A 16,912-nucleotide genomic window follows, 5' to 3' on the forward strand; every position below is an offset into this window, starting at 1 on the left:
CTCTTCCTCACAGAATTCAAATTAATAAATATAGAAGGAAAGATGGGAATGCAAAATCCCCATTTGGCAAATATCACAATAATAACTGTGTTAGGCAAGAATCATTGAAGGATGCTAAGATTAGTGGGCAAAGTATGATGAATAACAGGATATTTACATAGTCTCAAACTATCTCCCCATAAAACAATAATTAATTACGACAGGAAAAAATAGTAACTTTACAGTGGAACCAAATAGACACCCTTTAATCCAGTGATTCAAGTTAACATAACCAGCAGTGAGACATATTTACAGCATGTGCCTCTTAATGATGCAGCAAATAGCCTGGTGCCAATTTTGTGGTTTTCTTCCTCAAAAGGCACAACCTAAATTTTTTTTTCTTTTCTTTCTTTTTTTTCTTTAGAGATGAGGTCTTGCTCTGTCACCACGGCTGGAGTACAGTGGCACAATCATAGTTCACTGCAGCCTCAAACCCCTGGGCTCTAGCAATCCTCCCACTTCAGCCTCCTGAGTAGCTGGGACTACAGGCATGTACCACCATGCCTGGCTAATTTCATAGGTTTTTGTAGACATGAGGTCTCACTATATTGCCCAGGCTGGTCTTGAAGTCCTAGACTCAAGTGATCCTCCTGCCTTGGCCTCTCAAAGTGTTGGGATTACAGGCGTGAGCCACCTCACCCTGTCTATAACCTGAATTTAATCATAAGAAAATACCAGATGAACCCAAATTAAGAGGCATTCTGCAAAATAACTAACCATTGCTTTTCAAAAGCGTCAAGGTTACAAGAAATACAGACAGAGGAGGAGTTGTCCCAGGTTGGAGGAAACTAAGAAACCGTAACAACTAAATACAATGTGGGATTGAATCTTGGGACCAGAAAGAGTAGTAGCTGGGCAACTGATGACAAGGTTTAGGGATTAGTCAATAATATACTATGAATGTTAATTTCCTCGTTTTGATAATTGTATGTAGTTATGGAAGATATTAACATTTGTGGAATCTGGGGGACAGATACAGGGAAATTCTTTGTACTGCTTTTGCAATTTTTTTGTAAGTCTGAGATTATTTCAAAATAAAAAGTTAAAATATGGCAGGGAAAAAAAGGGCCAAAAACCTGAACACACATACCTCACCAAAGAATATATAATAAAAAAGCATATGAAAAGATGGATATCATATGTCATTAGGGAATTGCAAATTAAAAAGAGATACCACTGCACACCTATAAGAATGTCCAAATCCATAATACCAACACCAAATGCTGTTAAAAATGTGGAGCAACAGGAACTCTTATTCATCGCTGGTGGGAATGAAAATGGTATAGCCACTTTGGACAAGTTTTGCAGTTTCTTACAAAACTAAACATATTCTTATCATATGATCCAGTAATTACACTCCTTGGTATTTACCCAAATGAACTGAAACTTCTGTCGACACAGAAACCTACACACAAATGTTTATAGCAGCTTTATTCATAATTGCCAAATCTTGGAAGCAGTCAAGATGTCCTCCAGTAGGAGAATGGGTAAACTATGGTACAGAAAATGAAATATTATTCCCTGCTAAAAAGAAATGAACTATCAAGCTAAGAAAAAATTGAGGAAACTTAAATGCATATTACTAAGTAAAAGAAGTCAATCTGAAAAAGGTACATACTATATGATTCTAACTATATGACATTTTGGAAAAAGCAAAAGACACTAAAAAGATCAGTGGTTCCCAGGGGGGAGTAGGGGAGGGATGGATGAATAGGCAGCACACAGGATTTTTAGGGCAGTGAAAACTATTCTGTATGATACCATAATGCGGGATACATGTCATTACACATTTGTCAAAACCTACAGAAAGTATAACACCAAGAGTGAACCCTAATGTAAACTACAGACTTTGGGTGATAATGATGCAGGTTCATCAATTTTCTCAAATGTACCTCTCTGATGGTGAATGTTGATAGCAGAGGAGGCTGTTCGTGGGTAGGCTCAAGAGATATGTAGGAACTCTGTACTTCCTACTCAATTTTGTTGTGAAACTAAAAATGTTCCAAAGTATAAAGTTTATTTAAAAAAAAACCACAAAAACCTTGGGCTAGATGACCTGACCCAAAGGAGGCATCCCAGAACTGTCACCCTGAGTATTGCTGCTATACAGTAAGTAAAGCTAAGGAACCAAGCCTCGTGATTTGATCCGATCTTGTTAGAAAGAATGGTTAAAGTAGAGAGGCTCAATTTATTCTTGACCCTGCCCACCTCCCTCCACATACCACAGTCATTTTTAACTAACCAGCACCTCCTCCCGGTCCCCATAATAGTCAGAGTCCACTTTTATAATCTGCTTATCTTGAAAGCAAACTCAAGCAGCTGCCACATGGCATTGTCAACTCCAAGGCTCCACAGCCCTGAGCTCTGAAAACACCAGGGCCCAGAAGCAGTCCTATCATGATCCAAGGCCACTGCTGTTGGGAAAGATTATGATCAAGCAGATTACTCATCCAGGAGAATGACAAAAGTACAGAGGACCCTAGAATCTTACCTGAAACCCCACCACTGCAATATCAAAGCCAAGCAGGGACAAGTTCAGTTCTGCTGTGAGCTTTCAAAAAGGGACTGCCAAGGGCTTGAATCTGGCATCCTTCACTTCCCCAACAGCATGAGCAGAACCGAAGATTTAGAAAAGATCGAAGCCATCCAACGAGTTTCACATCCTACCCTATCAAATTTCCTTGGGATGACCTCGTATCTCCTTTTTGGGGTTTCAGTTTCTCCAACTATATAATGGTTTTAAGCTGTTCTAGACAATTTGTAGATCAATACACACATTTTATAATTTATATATATTTTAGCTTCTATTCACATGAAAAATTAAAGTTAGTACTGATGCCTTGACCCACAACCCACAGCTGCTCACCAACAGCCACTAAAATAAAGCATCCATATACTACTAAGGACAATTTATTCTTTATTGATTAAAAATGAAAGAAACATGCAGTAAAATACAAAGTTCAAAAAAAGGAGGAAAAAGTTGAATATTTTACACCTTCCATAATCTAGCATGTCATAAGGAGGAATCTCCATTTATTGATACATCATTATTCTATCTTCCAGATTATTAAATAGTATCAGCTGGCTCTAGAATTTGGTTCAAAACTTAAGCAAAAAACCCAAACAAATCCGTTAATCATTTAGAAAAAAACAAACATTTCACAAATAGCATTGGCACATATTACTTTGTGCTATAGTTAGTCCCTTCTCCAGGGACAAGGGGATCCTGGGGACCTAGCAACAGAGGCGAACCGTAAACCACCACTCCTGAAATGGAGTGAGGTTGCTCACCAGATTACCTGCTGCCCCACCTGGGTAGTTTCTGTTCACTTATTTTCTCAGCATCACTGCACAAGCCAGCAAAGGGAGTCCACCACACATGATGCAGAAGAAGAAATAACACTGTCCTGGGACTTGGTTATCTGTCTTCTAATTCCCAGCAGGGCAAACAATAAACTGAAAAGAAAAAGAAAGCCCCAGCCCACTTCTATCTGTCATGCCTGCGCCACTGCAGTTCAAAGGTAATGGCAGGCTGGAGAAAGTGAATGGGGGATGGGCTGCAGCTCATTGCCAGCTGGGTGCCAGACCCCTCCACATAGAAAGCTGTAAGAGTGATGTCACCACCCCTTGGATTCATAAATAAGTAGATTGTGATGGGCTTGTTTGAAACCAAAAAAAAAAAAAAACAGACTCTAAGGTAAGCCACTCATTAGTTGTGTGCCAAAGAGGACACTGTCTCTTTTCCATACCTCATTCCCACCTCCCTGTCCTTGCTTCCCCCCACTATGCCTACTCCCCACCCCGCCCAATAAAAAAGAGAAAAAGAAAAGCTAATATTTTTCTAGCAAGCTGGTTAATCTTCCTTTCTTCCTCCCAGTTCAACAGGCTCTCACCTTTTACCAAGTCTGCTGACACCTTGAACTTTGATGTCTGGTCTTCTAATCTACCCTCCTCTCAACCCTCATTTGAAATCCATCCCCCATCTCTTCCTCCCCAACATCCATCCCTTTCCCAAATGTTTCTGCACCTAGGGCAGGTGAAGAAAACCCATGACTAAAACTACAAACTCAGAATCAAACAAAAGGTGTGACAAGTTAGTTGTGGGGAAAGCTTTCAGATATGTTCCAAGAGAAAATTAGGTAAAGAAATCTTGTTCATCAGACCAACAATGCTGGAAAGGGCTTGAGCGATTCTATAAAAGGCAACCCTACCCTTTCCAGGGCCCACAGCCTACCTTTGTGTGTCTTTTTAAGGCCAGATTGAGTATTCCATTCACATATAAAACTTAGTAGGATTATTAGCAGTTAGACAAAGGCTGACTATGAAACAGTAGGAAAAAAGAAAAGTCAACCACACTGATTATTCACATATTGCATTATGAGTGCTCTTTTTTAAACCAAAAGAATAATTTATATTATTTCTGTAGAAAATCAAATGAACACTGTCTACTCATAAAACCTAAAGGTCACGGCACATGTGGTTTCACTTTCCATCTTGAGTCAGCTTCAGCGCACAGGGACCCCCTCCAAAGGGTCAGTGCAGGAGAGGGGACAGAAGGCAGGCCTCTCTGGCTGATTGTGAGTCTCCTTTATTGCTGTAGAAATCTCAGCCTTGCACACCCACTTCCTCATGACTTGGAGGCCAGGTAACTTGATTTTCATGGGAGGATCAAGGAGTTTTTCTTAAATTTAATTTGAATTATGATTCCTGTTCAAAAACCACCTCTGGCAAATTCACTTTTATGAGCCATTACTTGATGTTTTCTCTAATAACAGTCCTAAGTTCCATGTTGAAGGATCCGACGGCTGAAGTTTGGCTACAGTCAGATGTTTTGCACCAGCTGAAGTTAAGGCTAGCAACCCTTTCTGGAGGGAGCAATGAAGAATGGGGTGCCTGAGAGCAGCTTCAGCAAAATGCTTAGAAACACCACGAACAAAACAAAAACACAGTTTAGGCTGCCTCCATCTGAGGCTGTGCTTTTTTCCTAAAAAAGGTTGCTAGAATTCACATCAGGTTCAAAGGAAAAAAAAAAACCCACTAAATTAAATTCTCTGGGCTCCAGCTGAACAATCAACTTCAATTGCTACTTCAGTGGTACAGAGATATCCCAAGATGCCCACATCCTGGCAGGTGTGGGAGAACAGGCAGGATGAGGAAGCCCAACATAGCGCTAATTTCCACTTGGGCCATCATTGGAGTAAGGCAAGAATGAGCTGACAAATCTCCCTCCTGGGACTTGAGGCACATGGGCCACTTCTCAGATGGAGGAAGATATGGGACATATGGAGTAAGTTTACTAACGGAACTCTTTAAGGGGATGCTGGCCACTGGTGATCCAACTTTTCTTTCCCTGTAGGAAAAAGGAGGAATGATGGCAGGAAGAACATAAAGAAAGACCTCTAACGCTCCTAGCTGGGAGATTTGTTGCTGGGTTCTTTGGCAGTAGTGGGTTTAGACCAATAGAAGCAACAGAGATGTGCATGTGTGGAATCTCCTTGGGCCGCCTCTTCCAGGGCTGTGGTTTAGCTGATGCTGAGCTGGGCAAATCCTATTAGTTTACCGTCATCAGGAATATCCGAGCCTTCAACACCAGATGCCTGAGAACCAAACAAAATGAGAAGCTGTGGCTATTCAGAAAAACAAAATTGCAGGTAGCAAATAAAACTGACGTGGGACAGTGGGCAACAGGTATTTCTTCCAGAAAAGAATGGGTCTGGGTGCACAGCTAGAAGAAGACTGGCCAATAATTTATCTTGAGAGTAGTCATGGGTTTGGGGCAGAGGTTTCCTGAGAGGGAGCGAGGACTGGAGGCTACTCAAAGGAAGACATCAGCCCAGGGCCTTGGGGAGGCTGAATGAACACAATCCACCATATTTTAATATTCTCATCCCTCAGGGAATATAAAATCTGGTCTGCAGAGGGTGCTGGTGTGTAAAAGGTAAGATGTCTTAATAAGGAAAAGGGGATGAATACCAGTTTGAAAGTGACAGATCGATTTGACTGAGGTTCCTCCACAATTTTCTGCAAATTAGCTGCCACTGTAATCATACAAAACAGAAAAAGTAATGAAAAGCTACATAAATCCACTTTCAACCATATTTTAAAAGCTTAAATGGTAGTTTAAGAATATTCTACATATAATCAAAATGGAAGCAGAAAGATTAAATAATCACTATTCAAATGAAAGTATCTTTTAAACTTATCTCTAAGTAGTACAAGTAAATCTTGAATCATTGTCAAATTAACTTTCTTTAAAACGTTATATTAACCTAGAAAAGACACTTGGGTGAAAGAAGTCTGATTTGTTTATTTATGGATCAGAAAGCCCCAGACCAGGAGTCAACAAACTATAGCAGTTTTTGTTCTGCCTATGAGCTAAGAATGGTTTAAAAATGACAGACACTGTACAAGGCCCACAAAGCCTAAACTACTATCTGGCCATTCACAGGGGACTGTGTCTAGGGTGCACCTACCCTTGACAATGGTCTTTCCTTCAGTAATATGTACCTGTGGCCTGACTGTGCCTTCTCCCTTTCTTACTGCTTTTTCTAGGACTGAATCTCTAAATGATTTTTGCCCACTTCTGGGCCACAAAGATTAGGAAGCCAAAATAGATTAGATATGGCCAAGTGTACTTTAACTTGTGACTTTTGTCATCATTTCTACTAGTCTCCTAAAGGCCTGGGCATGCTTTCATTTACTATCACTGCAGGTCACAAAGCAAACTCAAAAGTCAAATTTTTAGTTTTTTTGGTAAGGAAATGTCCCCAATACCCGTAATTTTCAGCAAAGCCAAGAACCATTTCAAGAATGATTCAACCTATTCAACGGAGTAAAAACCTGCTTTTCTAGGTACTAAGTATATAGACAGACTCAGGGGTACAGGGGCAGGGCACAGTGTAGTTACCTATTACTAAATCCCTTCCATCGACCAGGCCAGCAGAAATGAGTTCCTGAGAGACACCCTCTGCTGTATCTGCAAGGATAAAGAACAAAGTGCTTTAGTTTTTGTGCACACATGTCACTGTTAACTCTCAGAGCCAGCATGGGTGTCAGCACTGTCAGATGCAAGGTTACTGGCTAAATCCACAGAACCAAGAAGGCAGAAGATGTCCTCCTCCCACACAAGGATTTTTCCCATGACTGGGATTATTTCAAGTGAGGAACTCTCACAGATCTAGCTAGAGGGCAGAATCTATGTGAACCAGGTGGCAAATATCAGCTCAGTGTAAAGATAACTTTCTCAATGGTATCATTTAGATGGGTTCAGACCTGTGTCAGAAGAGCACCCAACAGTGATGCTACAGAAGAAATTCCTATTTTCAAGCACAACCCTGGACCTGAGCTCTCTGTGTTCTATGATGTTGAATGTGGAACATTTCTTGAGCTAATAAGCAGAATAATTTATTCTCAATTAAAACTTGAGAGAACGAGTTGCACTCTCTTCTCTTTGGGAGTCATACTCCAAATTTTTTGCTAAAGTCACTTCCCTTTTTTATTCTGGTGGGCTTTTCTTCTTACCTAATTATCTCAGATGGTACAATCTGAGCAATGGCTATAACTAGAAACTAAAAAGATGAGGACAGAGTATCTCCAATTAACCTCATCTCCAACCAACTCAGCAGTGCTGGTTCTCAACACTGTGCCCCTCAGAGGCAATGGGAGGCCTGCTGAGGAGCGGGTGTGCACACACTCATGTAGATGACCAGCAATTTGAATTAATTCCTGAAAATGTGACTTTCCCTGACTTTAAAAAAGTAAAACAGATATACTTCTGCGTAACTGCATCTGTTCTCTTTAATAGTTGCTAATGATACTGAGATGGCAGCAGAGTAAGTGTGATATACAGGGCAGATATCTGCTAGCTGCTAGTTACTCCTCAAATCTGAACCATGAGTAATAAAGGAGAGAAAACAAGCCTTGTTCTAAGGTGAAGTTCATGGTCACAAACAGGGGATGACAGGGCTCAGCTTCTGTGTGAGGAGAGAGGAGAATGTAGGCCTTGTTTCTTCTTTACCACCATGGAGGGCAAGCATGTACAGTGATAAAAGCAAGAACTTTGGACTCTGACAGATCTGGTTTGACCTCTTTCTAGTTGTGTGACCTTGAAGAGTTTACTTTGCCTCTAAGTCTTGATTTCATCATCTACCATATGGGGATAATAATTTTTCCTTAAGGGTCTCTAATGAGAATTTAATGAGATAACACTTAGCACAATGCCTGGCCTACAGTAAACAGTAAATAAGAGCTATATTCATTACTGTATTATATAAGGTTTTCTAAATGAGTTTAGTAGGAAAAAAACTGCATTTTTATATTATTCATATGTTCCCAAAAATCAGAAAAATTTTTATCATCCTTTAAAAGCCAGAACACATCTAAAGGACAGAAACATTTCATTAAATAACAAATCAGAAGTTATTTTGTTTTCAATCTTTTTGATGCCTCACCTCTCCCAGGAGTAAATTCGAATCGAATATCATTTAGTTCTTTCTTTGAATTCCTACGAAAGAAAGCAGAATGTGTAAAGGAAGAATTTCTGAATTTATGCATAGAGATTCTGCCAACATATATTAGGAAAGCTGTGCCTCAAGAAAGATTGTTCTGATCCCACAGATCGTATGATTTATCCTGATGTGTTCACACTGCAGGGCTCAGAGCAAACAACTCAGAATGACCATCTAATTGTCCTACAACCCTTTTAATCCATGTCCCTCTTTCATCAATATAAATATTTCATGCCTTTGAAGAGATTCTTATTAGTTCTTATCATATGCCCACTCCCATCCTTATTCCCACTAAGATGAGTATATCAAACTAACAGGAAAATCTGTATGAGCACAGGGAGGTGTGATTAAAAACGATACAGGATGCCTTTTTCATCCTTATCTCCACTCCCACGTGCCCACTGTGTGTAGGAGAGCACCTTGCCTACCACTGGTGATCAGTCTCAGAAGACTCATAAAATGAAACATATGATATTCCCTCAAATTCCACCGGAGTTCAGGTGAGAATACATGAAATTGGGATAATGAGGAAAAACTTTAGAGGTAGTTTTTAGATAGGACTTAGCGGATAGGCAGGATTTAGGTAAGCAGAGAAGATGGGTAGAGGAATTGGCCCATACTGGCAGCAGAGTTAATATATGACTCCAGAAATTCAAATATAACTGTAAGGCACAGTTATAGTGATCACCACACTATGTAATGGGATTAACCAGGTAAAATTAGAACATTATATCTAAGGGCAGACATGCCTGATTACTTAGGATCTAAATTCATTTTATCTAAACAATGTAGAAGGCTTAGATCTACTTGACAAATACTATACTTGAGGATGTTACTGAAATTGTGCTTAAAATAGAACTACCTATCTCAAATACAACCTGCCCCCAAATGAGTTTCCCTTGCATTGCCCTCTCTCTACACCGGTATGTACAGACTTATACTTCTGCACATATACTACCTGAAATTTGCTTTTGGCTGTGTAAGTATATACTACAAATCAACTTCCAACCTTGATTTGATTACCAAGGGAGTCATTAAATTTTCTCTTTTCTCAGTATCCTTCCACAGTATCTAAGAGTGTTCTACATTGTCTGTGCTTAATACATGACTGTTCAATCTGTTCTTCCTGAAAGTTGAATAAAATTCAGATCAAAATGTTTGGTATACGTTTAGTGACTGAACTGGCATGCCAGGCACAAATACCTTCAAAGACAACAACATAATAAAGTAGTTTAAATGTGTTTCTTATCATCTCTTCTGGTCATATAACTTTAAAGTCTTCATCACTGAGCATAAGAATCCAGCCTCTATTTCCATAAACTGTTTGGAACATAGTTCATTAAACCACCACTTTCAGAAAAGCAAACTACATCACTTAAAAGTACCTTCTCCATCTTCCTGAAGCACACATCAAATAGAATTTTTTTTTTTTTTTTTTTTTTGAGACAGAGTCTCGCTCTGTTGCCCGGGCTAGAGTGCCGTGGCATCAGCCTAGCTCACAGCAACCTCCAACTCCTGGGCTCAAGCAATCCTTCTGCCTCAGCCTCCGGAGTAGCTGGGACTACAGGCATGCGCCACCATGCCCGGCTAATTTTTTTCTATATATTTTTAGTTGTCCAGCTAATTTCTTTCTATTTTTAGTAGAGACGGGGTCTCACTCTTGCTCAGGCTGGTCTCGAACTCTTGAGCTCAAACGATCCACCCACCTCGGCCTCCCAGAGTGCTAGGATTACAGGCGTGAGCCACCACGCCTGGCCGAAATAGAATTTTTGTACTGTATATTAACTGCTATAAGACCTCCAAACCATGTTTTTACAGAGACAAGTGGTATTCTTAATGTATAATTAAAATGGCACAAGATTACCAAGACATCCTATTAATTCAGAACTATTTGAGATGGGATCAGGTATATTGAGTAGGCTTCTGTAAAGGAAAGGTAACTCAATCAGCTTTCTTCATATTTATGGCATAATTTCATTGCTCCTAGCAGTAAGATCAAAACATTCTCCAAACAGCTTTTGCTGCTTCTATCTCTAATGACAACCTTACCGAGATGATGACTAGGAATTCATATACAGAAGGGAGATGAGTCAATGATAATTCAGTGCAATTCTTTTTTAAAATGTTAGTAACACTTTAAACAGACCTCTCTCAGGTGACACTTTAATACTAATTTTTTTTCCAATGCATTTATGTGTAGAAAGACATCTCTTTAGAGCAATACAACAGCCATAGCTACTCTGACAAGAAAGCACTGGAATCCTAATCCAGCTATCTAGTGAGCAATCTGTCAGGACCTCACTATATGCCCCCAGCAAGAACCACCAATTTAGAATACTTGCTGTCAAACAGAGAAGCAGACTAAAAATACATTTAGAAGATTTCTTTTTAACTTCTAAGAACAAGGCCTTTATTTGTTCTATCACAATCAAAAAGCCCCCTACCTTGGGTCAGTTGATTTCAGAATCCACGGTGCTTATAGGGTCACAATTATGAGACTGATCTTCAGATAAGGCAGCTAATGCTGCTCCCCTAATAACTGCTCCTCAATTATAGAAAATGCTTCCTAACCCAAACTATACTTCAAATGCACAAATTCATCACTATTGGTGTACAAACAACTAAGAAGATTGCATGCATCAGTCAGTCAAGCACCTGTTAACATTCAGGTCTTCACACGACTACTATTATTTCTGAGGAAGATAATACATCTGTAAGCAAACAACACAACCTAGGAGAACACACAATCCTGTCCAATTACTCTGAGGCATACACTATTCCCGTGTATGCAGAATATTCAGAGAACAAAAAATGCCTACTTACCTTAATCTTAGTACCAAGCTGATCGGGATCTTGGTTTCTTGTGAACCTGCTCCTGAAGACAAAGCCTAAAAGGCATTGAAAGGTATAAAGTCATTGCCTGGAACATTAAGTGTGGAGGTGACTAACGGTCATCTGCAGAGGAATCATCTACTTGGCAGCAATTTTCTTCAACTCCAGCTGAGGTCATCCTAATCGCTAGGACATTCCCTGTTGTGGTGCTGTGGGAGGACATGTACTCCGCAGCAGCAAAGAAAAGCTGAATGTCAGCCTAAGTCAAACACAACTAGAAAGATAATTCTCAAACTCAGATGAAATTCCATACATAGCCACATTTACATTTTGTATTTTTGAGACCCTTGTTCTCTTCTACAAGGGTGAAAAGCATGAAGCTAAGTTTCTCACTTTAAAAAATGTGCCAGTGTAGCATATGGCAACAAAAAAGGAAGGGCCTGAACCAACTGCCCTTAGGAATCCATCCAACCCATAGGTTCAGATCTTTTTATGGCTAAACTAATCCTCTCTGCAAACTGTACAGCTATTCCTTGCTTATGGGAGAACATACATTCTATTTAAGTTGTTTATAAAATGAATCCAATCTTTCCATCAGTTTTCTTAAGACAACTCTGTCCTTTCCCTTATGATGGGCAGAAATGAAAAGATTAAATGAAGTCAGTGCCATTACTAAATGGAAGTGCTCAAAGCAGTCATCTCCAAAGGCAGAACACAAGATGATCCACTAGGGTGCAAAAGAAAAAAACCCAAAACTTTAATTTCTATTTCTTTTCATCTAAAATGTTAGAAAATGAAACTTCTAATATTTAATAAATGAACTGATACAAAAACTCTTAATTCTAACTATGTGACATAAGGTTACATGTTGATTCAGCATCTGAGGATTCTTGAAGGGAGAGTGAGAGTTGCACAACATGCAGTGGTTCACAGTGGGGCTTTCATTCACTTGGCTGTTTTCAGTGTAGTATGATTTAATAAAGTTTCTGTGTGCCTGATTAAATTGGTTTACAGATTACAATTAGGTGGTAACGAGATCAACCCTCACAAAATTGACAAACATCTTAAGAGTAATAAAAAAAGCCATGGATAGCAGAGAGTATTAATAAATAATACAAGCCTAAGTGAGCAAAAAGAAAATAGTACAGCCACTAATTCTCTTACTTTCTCTACGAACTCTATCAGCTATTAATACATTCTGAAGTTAAACGTAATAATGATTTAATGCAGAGCTGACAACAAATCAGCCAAAAATTTTTGATGTTTGGAATATTTCCATCATTAACCTATTTTGTTGCTTAAAAACCTGTGTGATCCTTGTAAAACTCTCCACATACAAAAACTGTAAAGACAGAATTTCTAACTTGTTTCAAAATCTACAAAGACATCAACCTGATTACATTAGGTTGTATTCCACGTTAATATCTGCTTTTCTCATCTAGCCTCAAGGATGCCCATTAAAAGCACATCCCACTTTACCTGAGCTGTTTTTCCTGGCTCTGCAGGGAGTGGGAGAGAGACTTGCGTTGGCTGTGTAGGCATCTGCCCAGCTGGCTGAGGTAGATGAGCAGAAATCTGTTCTGGAACTTGGAGCAAAGTACCCACAGGATCAGTGGTTGGAAAGAGCTATAACAAAAACACACACAGTGTTGCTTGAGTGGAAAGGAAAGCAGGTCTATTGATAGCCAAGTGCACCCTTATGGGGTTACATTTTCAAAGTAATTTTTGTGTAGTATACAGTTTTTGTGTATCACTACTTCTCTACTCCAAATGGAAGTCAAGTATTTCTAGGTTTTCCAAGTCTTAACACCTTTGTGAGGTCTAATATACATCCCTCAAAATTCATGCATGGTAAGTATACAATTCAATAATTTTTGCACAATGTATAGAATTGTGCAAATATCACCATGATTCAGTTTAGAACACTTGCATCACCCCCAAAAGTTCTCTCGTGTCCATTTATAATTAATTCCTGCCTCCACACCCAGCCCTAGGCAACCACTGATCTACTTGCTATCTCTATAAATTTGCCTTTTCTGCACATTTCATAAAAATGAAATCATATAATATGTAGTCTTTTGTGTCTGGATTCTTCACTTAGCATTATATTTATTTTTAACCACATCTATTCCATCCCCTTTGCCCAGCAAAATAGCACCTCCAAAATAAAGATTTAAATATGTAATACAAAAATATACAAGCTACATTTTTCTGTGTGGGGACTTTTTATTACTTACAAAGACAACCAACCAAATCTGAAATGTATTTCGAAAACAGATGTGAAGCTTTATAACTAACACAGATATTATATACATATTATTTTGTATGTTTGAAATATTTTGTAAATTTTAATTATGTAGTTGGGGGAAAAGAATGATGTTAGGTACAAAGACAAGTTAAACATATTCAAAATTATACAGTTAGTGGGGGAAAAAAAAAACAATGCAACAGCCAAAATGTACAGTTGAAAGAAAAAAAAATTCAAAGGGTAAAACTAGAGGCCTAATAGCTGACATTATATAACAAAACCAAAGAGACACGGGAGAAAATTTTGTGTTCCTTTAACTTCATACATAAGAAGTCATAAGTTACTTATTGGTTCTAGATTTGTATAGAAAAATAGAACTGTAGGAATACTTTTGGAAATGTTAATTATTAGTACTACTTAAAAAGGATATTTAACTTTCAAATTGTATGCACATATGTTTATCTACACTAAAGAAATAAAGGATATGTAAAACAAAGTAATGAGAGGATGTGGAGAAACTGAAACTCTTGTGCGCTGTTGGTGGGAATGTAAAATGGTGCAGCCTCTATGGAAAACAGTATGGTGGTCCCTCAAAAAATTAAAAATAGAATTAGTATATGACCCAGCAATTCTACATCTAGGTATATGCCCAAAAGAACTGAAATCAGAATCTTGAAGAGATATTTATACACCCATGTTCACAACAGCATTATGCACAATAGCTAAAAGGTAGAAGTAACCCAAGTGCCCACTGACCCCGATGAATAAAAAAATGTGGTATGTGTATACACACACACATACATACACACACACACACACAGGAATATTATTCAGCCTTAAAAAGTAAGGACATTTTTGCTACAATATTGATGAACCTTGAGGACATTATGCCAAATGAAATACACCAGTCACAAAAGGACTAATACTGTATGATTCCATTTATGTGAGGTACCTAGTACAAATTCATAGAGACAGAAAATGAGGGTGGGGGAGAATGGGCACAGAGTTTTAGTTTGGAAAGATGAAATAGTTCTGGAGGACGATAGTGATCATGGTTGCACTGCAGTGTGAACACATTAATACCACTGAACTGTACAATTGAAAATGATTAACGTGGTAAATTTTATGTTATGTGAATTTGTATATACATATATTTTCTAAGTACTTACTATGCAGAGCAAAATGTTATATGAATTTTGTCACAAGTTAAAAAAAAACAAAGTACTAAGCATGAGAATCTAAGTATGTGAGAACTCATGTGGCAATGATATTTAGGCAAAGGAACAAAAAGACGATTAAAAAGAAAACTTTGGATAATCTGTAAAATAGCCTTTCGCTCAATTTCTGAGAAATTATGAATTAGTCAAAGTAGCTGAAGTCAGAAGTAACAAATAATCCTAAAATGTGTAAGTTATCAGACACTGGCCTGTTAGGATGCTAAGGTACAGTATTTATTTTCAGTCTTAAGTAATACAGTTCTAGGTAAACAAATTGTGTACATAATCGTGTATATAAATTGGGTATTAAGTATACAAAAGAAGTGAAAGGGCATAGGGCAAGAATAGAATTGGTTTAAGAGCCACAGATGTGTGCTTGTTAGACCAAAACTCAGCTCAGAATGAAAATGCTGCCAGAAGGAAGAATGTATGACAGAATAGACCCAGGAAGTGATTGTTTTCCTTGGGTAGTGAGAATAAGGCAAGTCAGCGTAACAGGATTCTGTTTAGTAGGATTTCCTATCATAGTGACACAGTAACTAAAGAAAATAGAATCTATTTCACGAGAGAAGAGGTTGGGAAAAAAAAATTCAAAAAGGAAAGGTAGCACATGACAAATTCCTGCACAGATTAATGCAAAAAGACTACCTTCTACTTCGAGCAGCCCAAGCCAAAAAACCAATTTATAAAGTTAAACAAGCAAGGGAGAACATTCTGGGCCCTTAGGCCAATTTTTAAGATTTGACCAGTATAAAGTCTCATTCCCATCTTGGTATACACATTTTAAAAAAGTGCTTAAAATTAAAACCAAACCAAAACAATAATCACAATTACTTACCTCAGAATTTGATATTGATTCTTTCACTCGAGGAGACTAAAAGAAATACAAAAAGGATGCTTGTTAACTCAGAACTTGTAGACAGTACTTGTAGACGGTTCCAAACTGCAAGTATGCTGAATCCAAGTCAACGCCATTTAATTCTGATCCATACATTAACTCACAGGCAACTCTAGTGAAAGTTTTCTGGAAAAAGAAAACTGTCCTAATACTATTGCATTTTTTGTCTAGGTAGCTTGTAAGAAATACATCAGTGTACTTACAGTATTTTAAAATTCTATAACTAGAAGCTGTATAAGCAAACATAATGGGACTGAGTTCTCAGGCAGTAGCATGGTCACATTCTTCAAAGGAAAATTCTTTCCACTAATCACGAACATATTAAGTGCATAAGATCCCAGACCAAAACCTAAACTTTCAAGCTAGTTATCCAACACATTCTCAAAGTAGAGTAATTCTGATTATGGGTGTTAATGGAGAAAACTCTTGAGGCAAAATTAAAAAACAATGATATGAAAGCTGCATTTCAAGAGTCTACTACTACCCTTACTCTCAGAGCTAGGTATTTGGGGATCTGGTATGTAAACAAACGTGGGTCGTCCAAAAATAAAAAATGGTTAGTGGAAATAAATTGATATTTTAATATAAATTGAGGTGAGGTCTCAAGTACCTGGTGTAAATCACATTTATTTGGAAATGAACAGTTATAATCTGTGTGTATAAAATCTAAGCTAAGTTTATTTGGTAAAGCATAACAGTAGTAATTCTGGATACAGACATTGTAGTTTACCAAAAAACTTACCTCCAAACAAATATCAATTTATGGTAAATTCTGCCAAAAATGGATTTAGTCAGACTTCTTAAAAGGTCAACTTAGGGATTTTTTTTTAAAATTTTCATCACCATTTTATTAAGGAGAATCAAGGTTTAGATAATAGCTAATGTAATACAGCAAGTAAGTGGCCAATCCAAAATCATTTTTTAAAAAACTCTGAATATAATTTCAAACTTATAGAAAAGTTGCCAGAATAAGAACAATACAAAGTGCACCAGTAAACCCTTTATGCTGATTCATCTATTATTAACCTTTCTTTCCTCATCTGCTTTATCATTTGGGTGTTCACTTTCTCTTTCTAAATTTAAGTATTTAATCATATTTTTCCAGCACCATTTGAAAATAAGTTGCACATATCATGGCTGTTTGCCACTTAATAATCAGAGTATGTATTTC

At 38.0% G+C, this 16,912-nt stretch overlaps 1 protein-coding gene across 1 annotated transcript in view; it reads right to left on the reverse strand.

Moving 5' to 3' along the window:
- Nucleotides 1-2,943: 2,943 nt before the first annotated feature.
- The window catches only part of OXSR1 (oxidative stress responsive kinase 1), an 85,999-nt gene continuing 72,030 nt past the window's right edge, over nt 2,944-16,912 (reverse strand). The window contains exons 12-18 of the mRNA XM_045536581.1: nt 15,682-15,717; nt 12,858-13,004; nt 11,370-11,434; nt 8,490-8,542; nt 6,947-7,015; nt 6,013-6,077; nt 2,944-5,636 (exon numbers count right to left, since the gene is read on the reverse strand). Coding sequence (XP_045392537.1) covers nt 5,562-5,636; nt 6,013-6,077; nt 6,947-7,015; nt 8,490-8,542; nt 11,370-11,434; nt 12,858-13,004; nt 15,682-15,717 — 510 coding nt within the window. The 3' untranslated portion in view covers nt 2,944-5,561. The remainder of the gene's footprint in view (nt 5,637-6,012; nt 6,078-6,946; nt 7,016-8,489; nt 8,543-11,369; nt 11,435-12,857; nt 13,005-15,681; nt 15,718-16,912) is intronic.

The sequence above is a fragment of the Lemur catta genome, chromosome 1 (assembly GCF_020740605.2).
Source record: "Lemur catta isolate mLemCat1 chromosome 1, mLemCat1.pri, whole genome shotgun sequence".
Lineage (NCBI taxonomy): Eukaryota > Metazoa > Chordata > Mammalia > Primates > Lemuridae > Lemur > Lemur catta.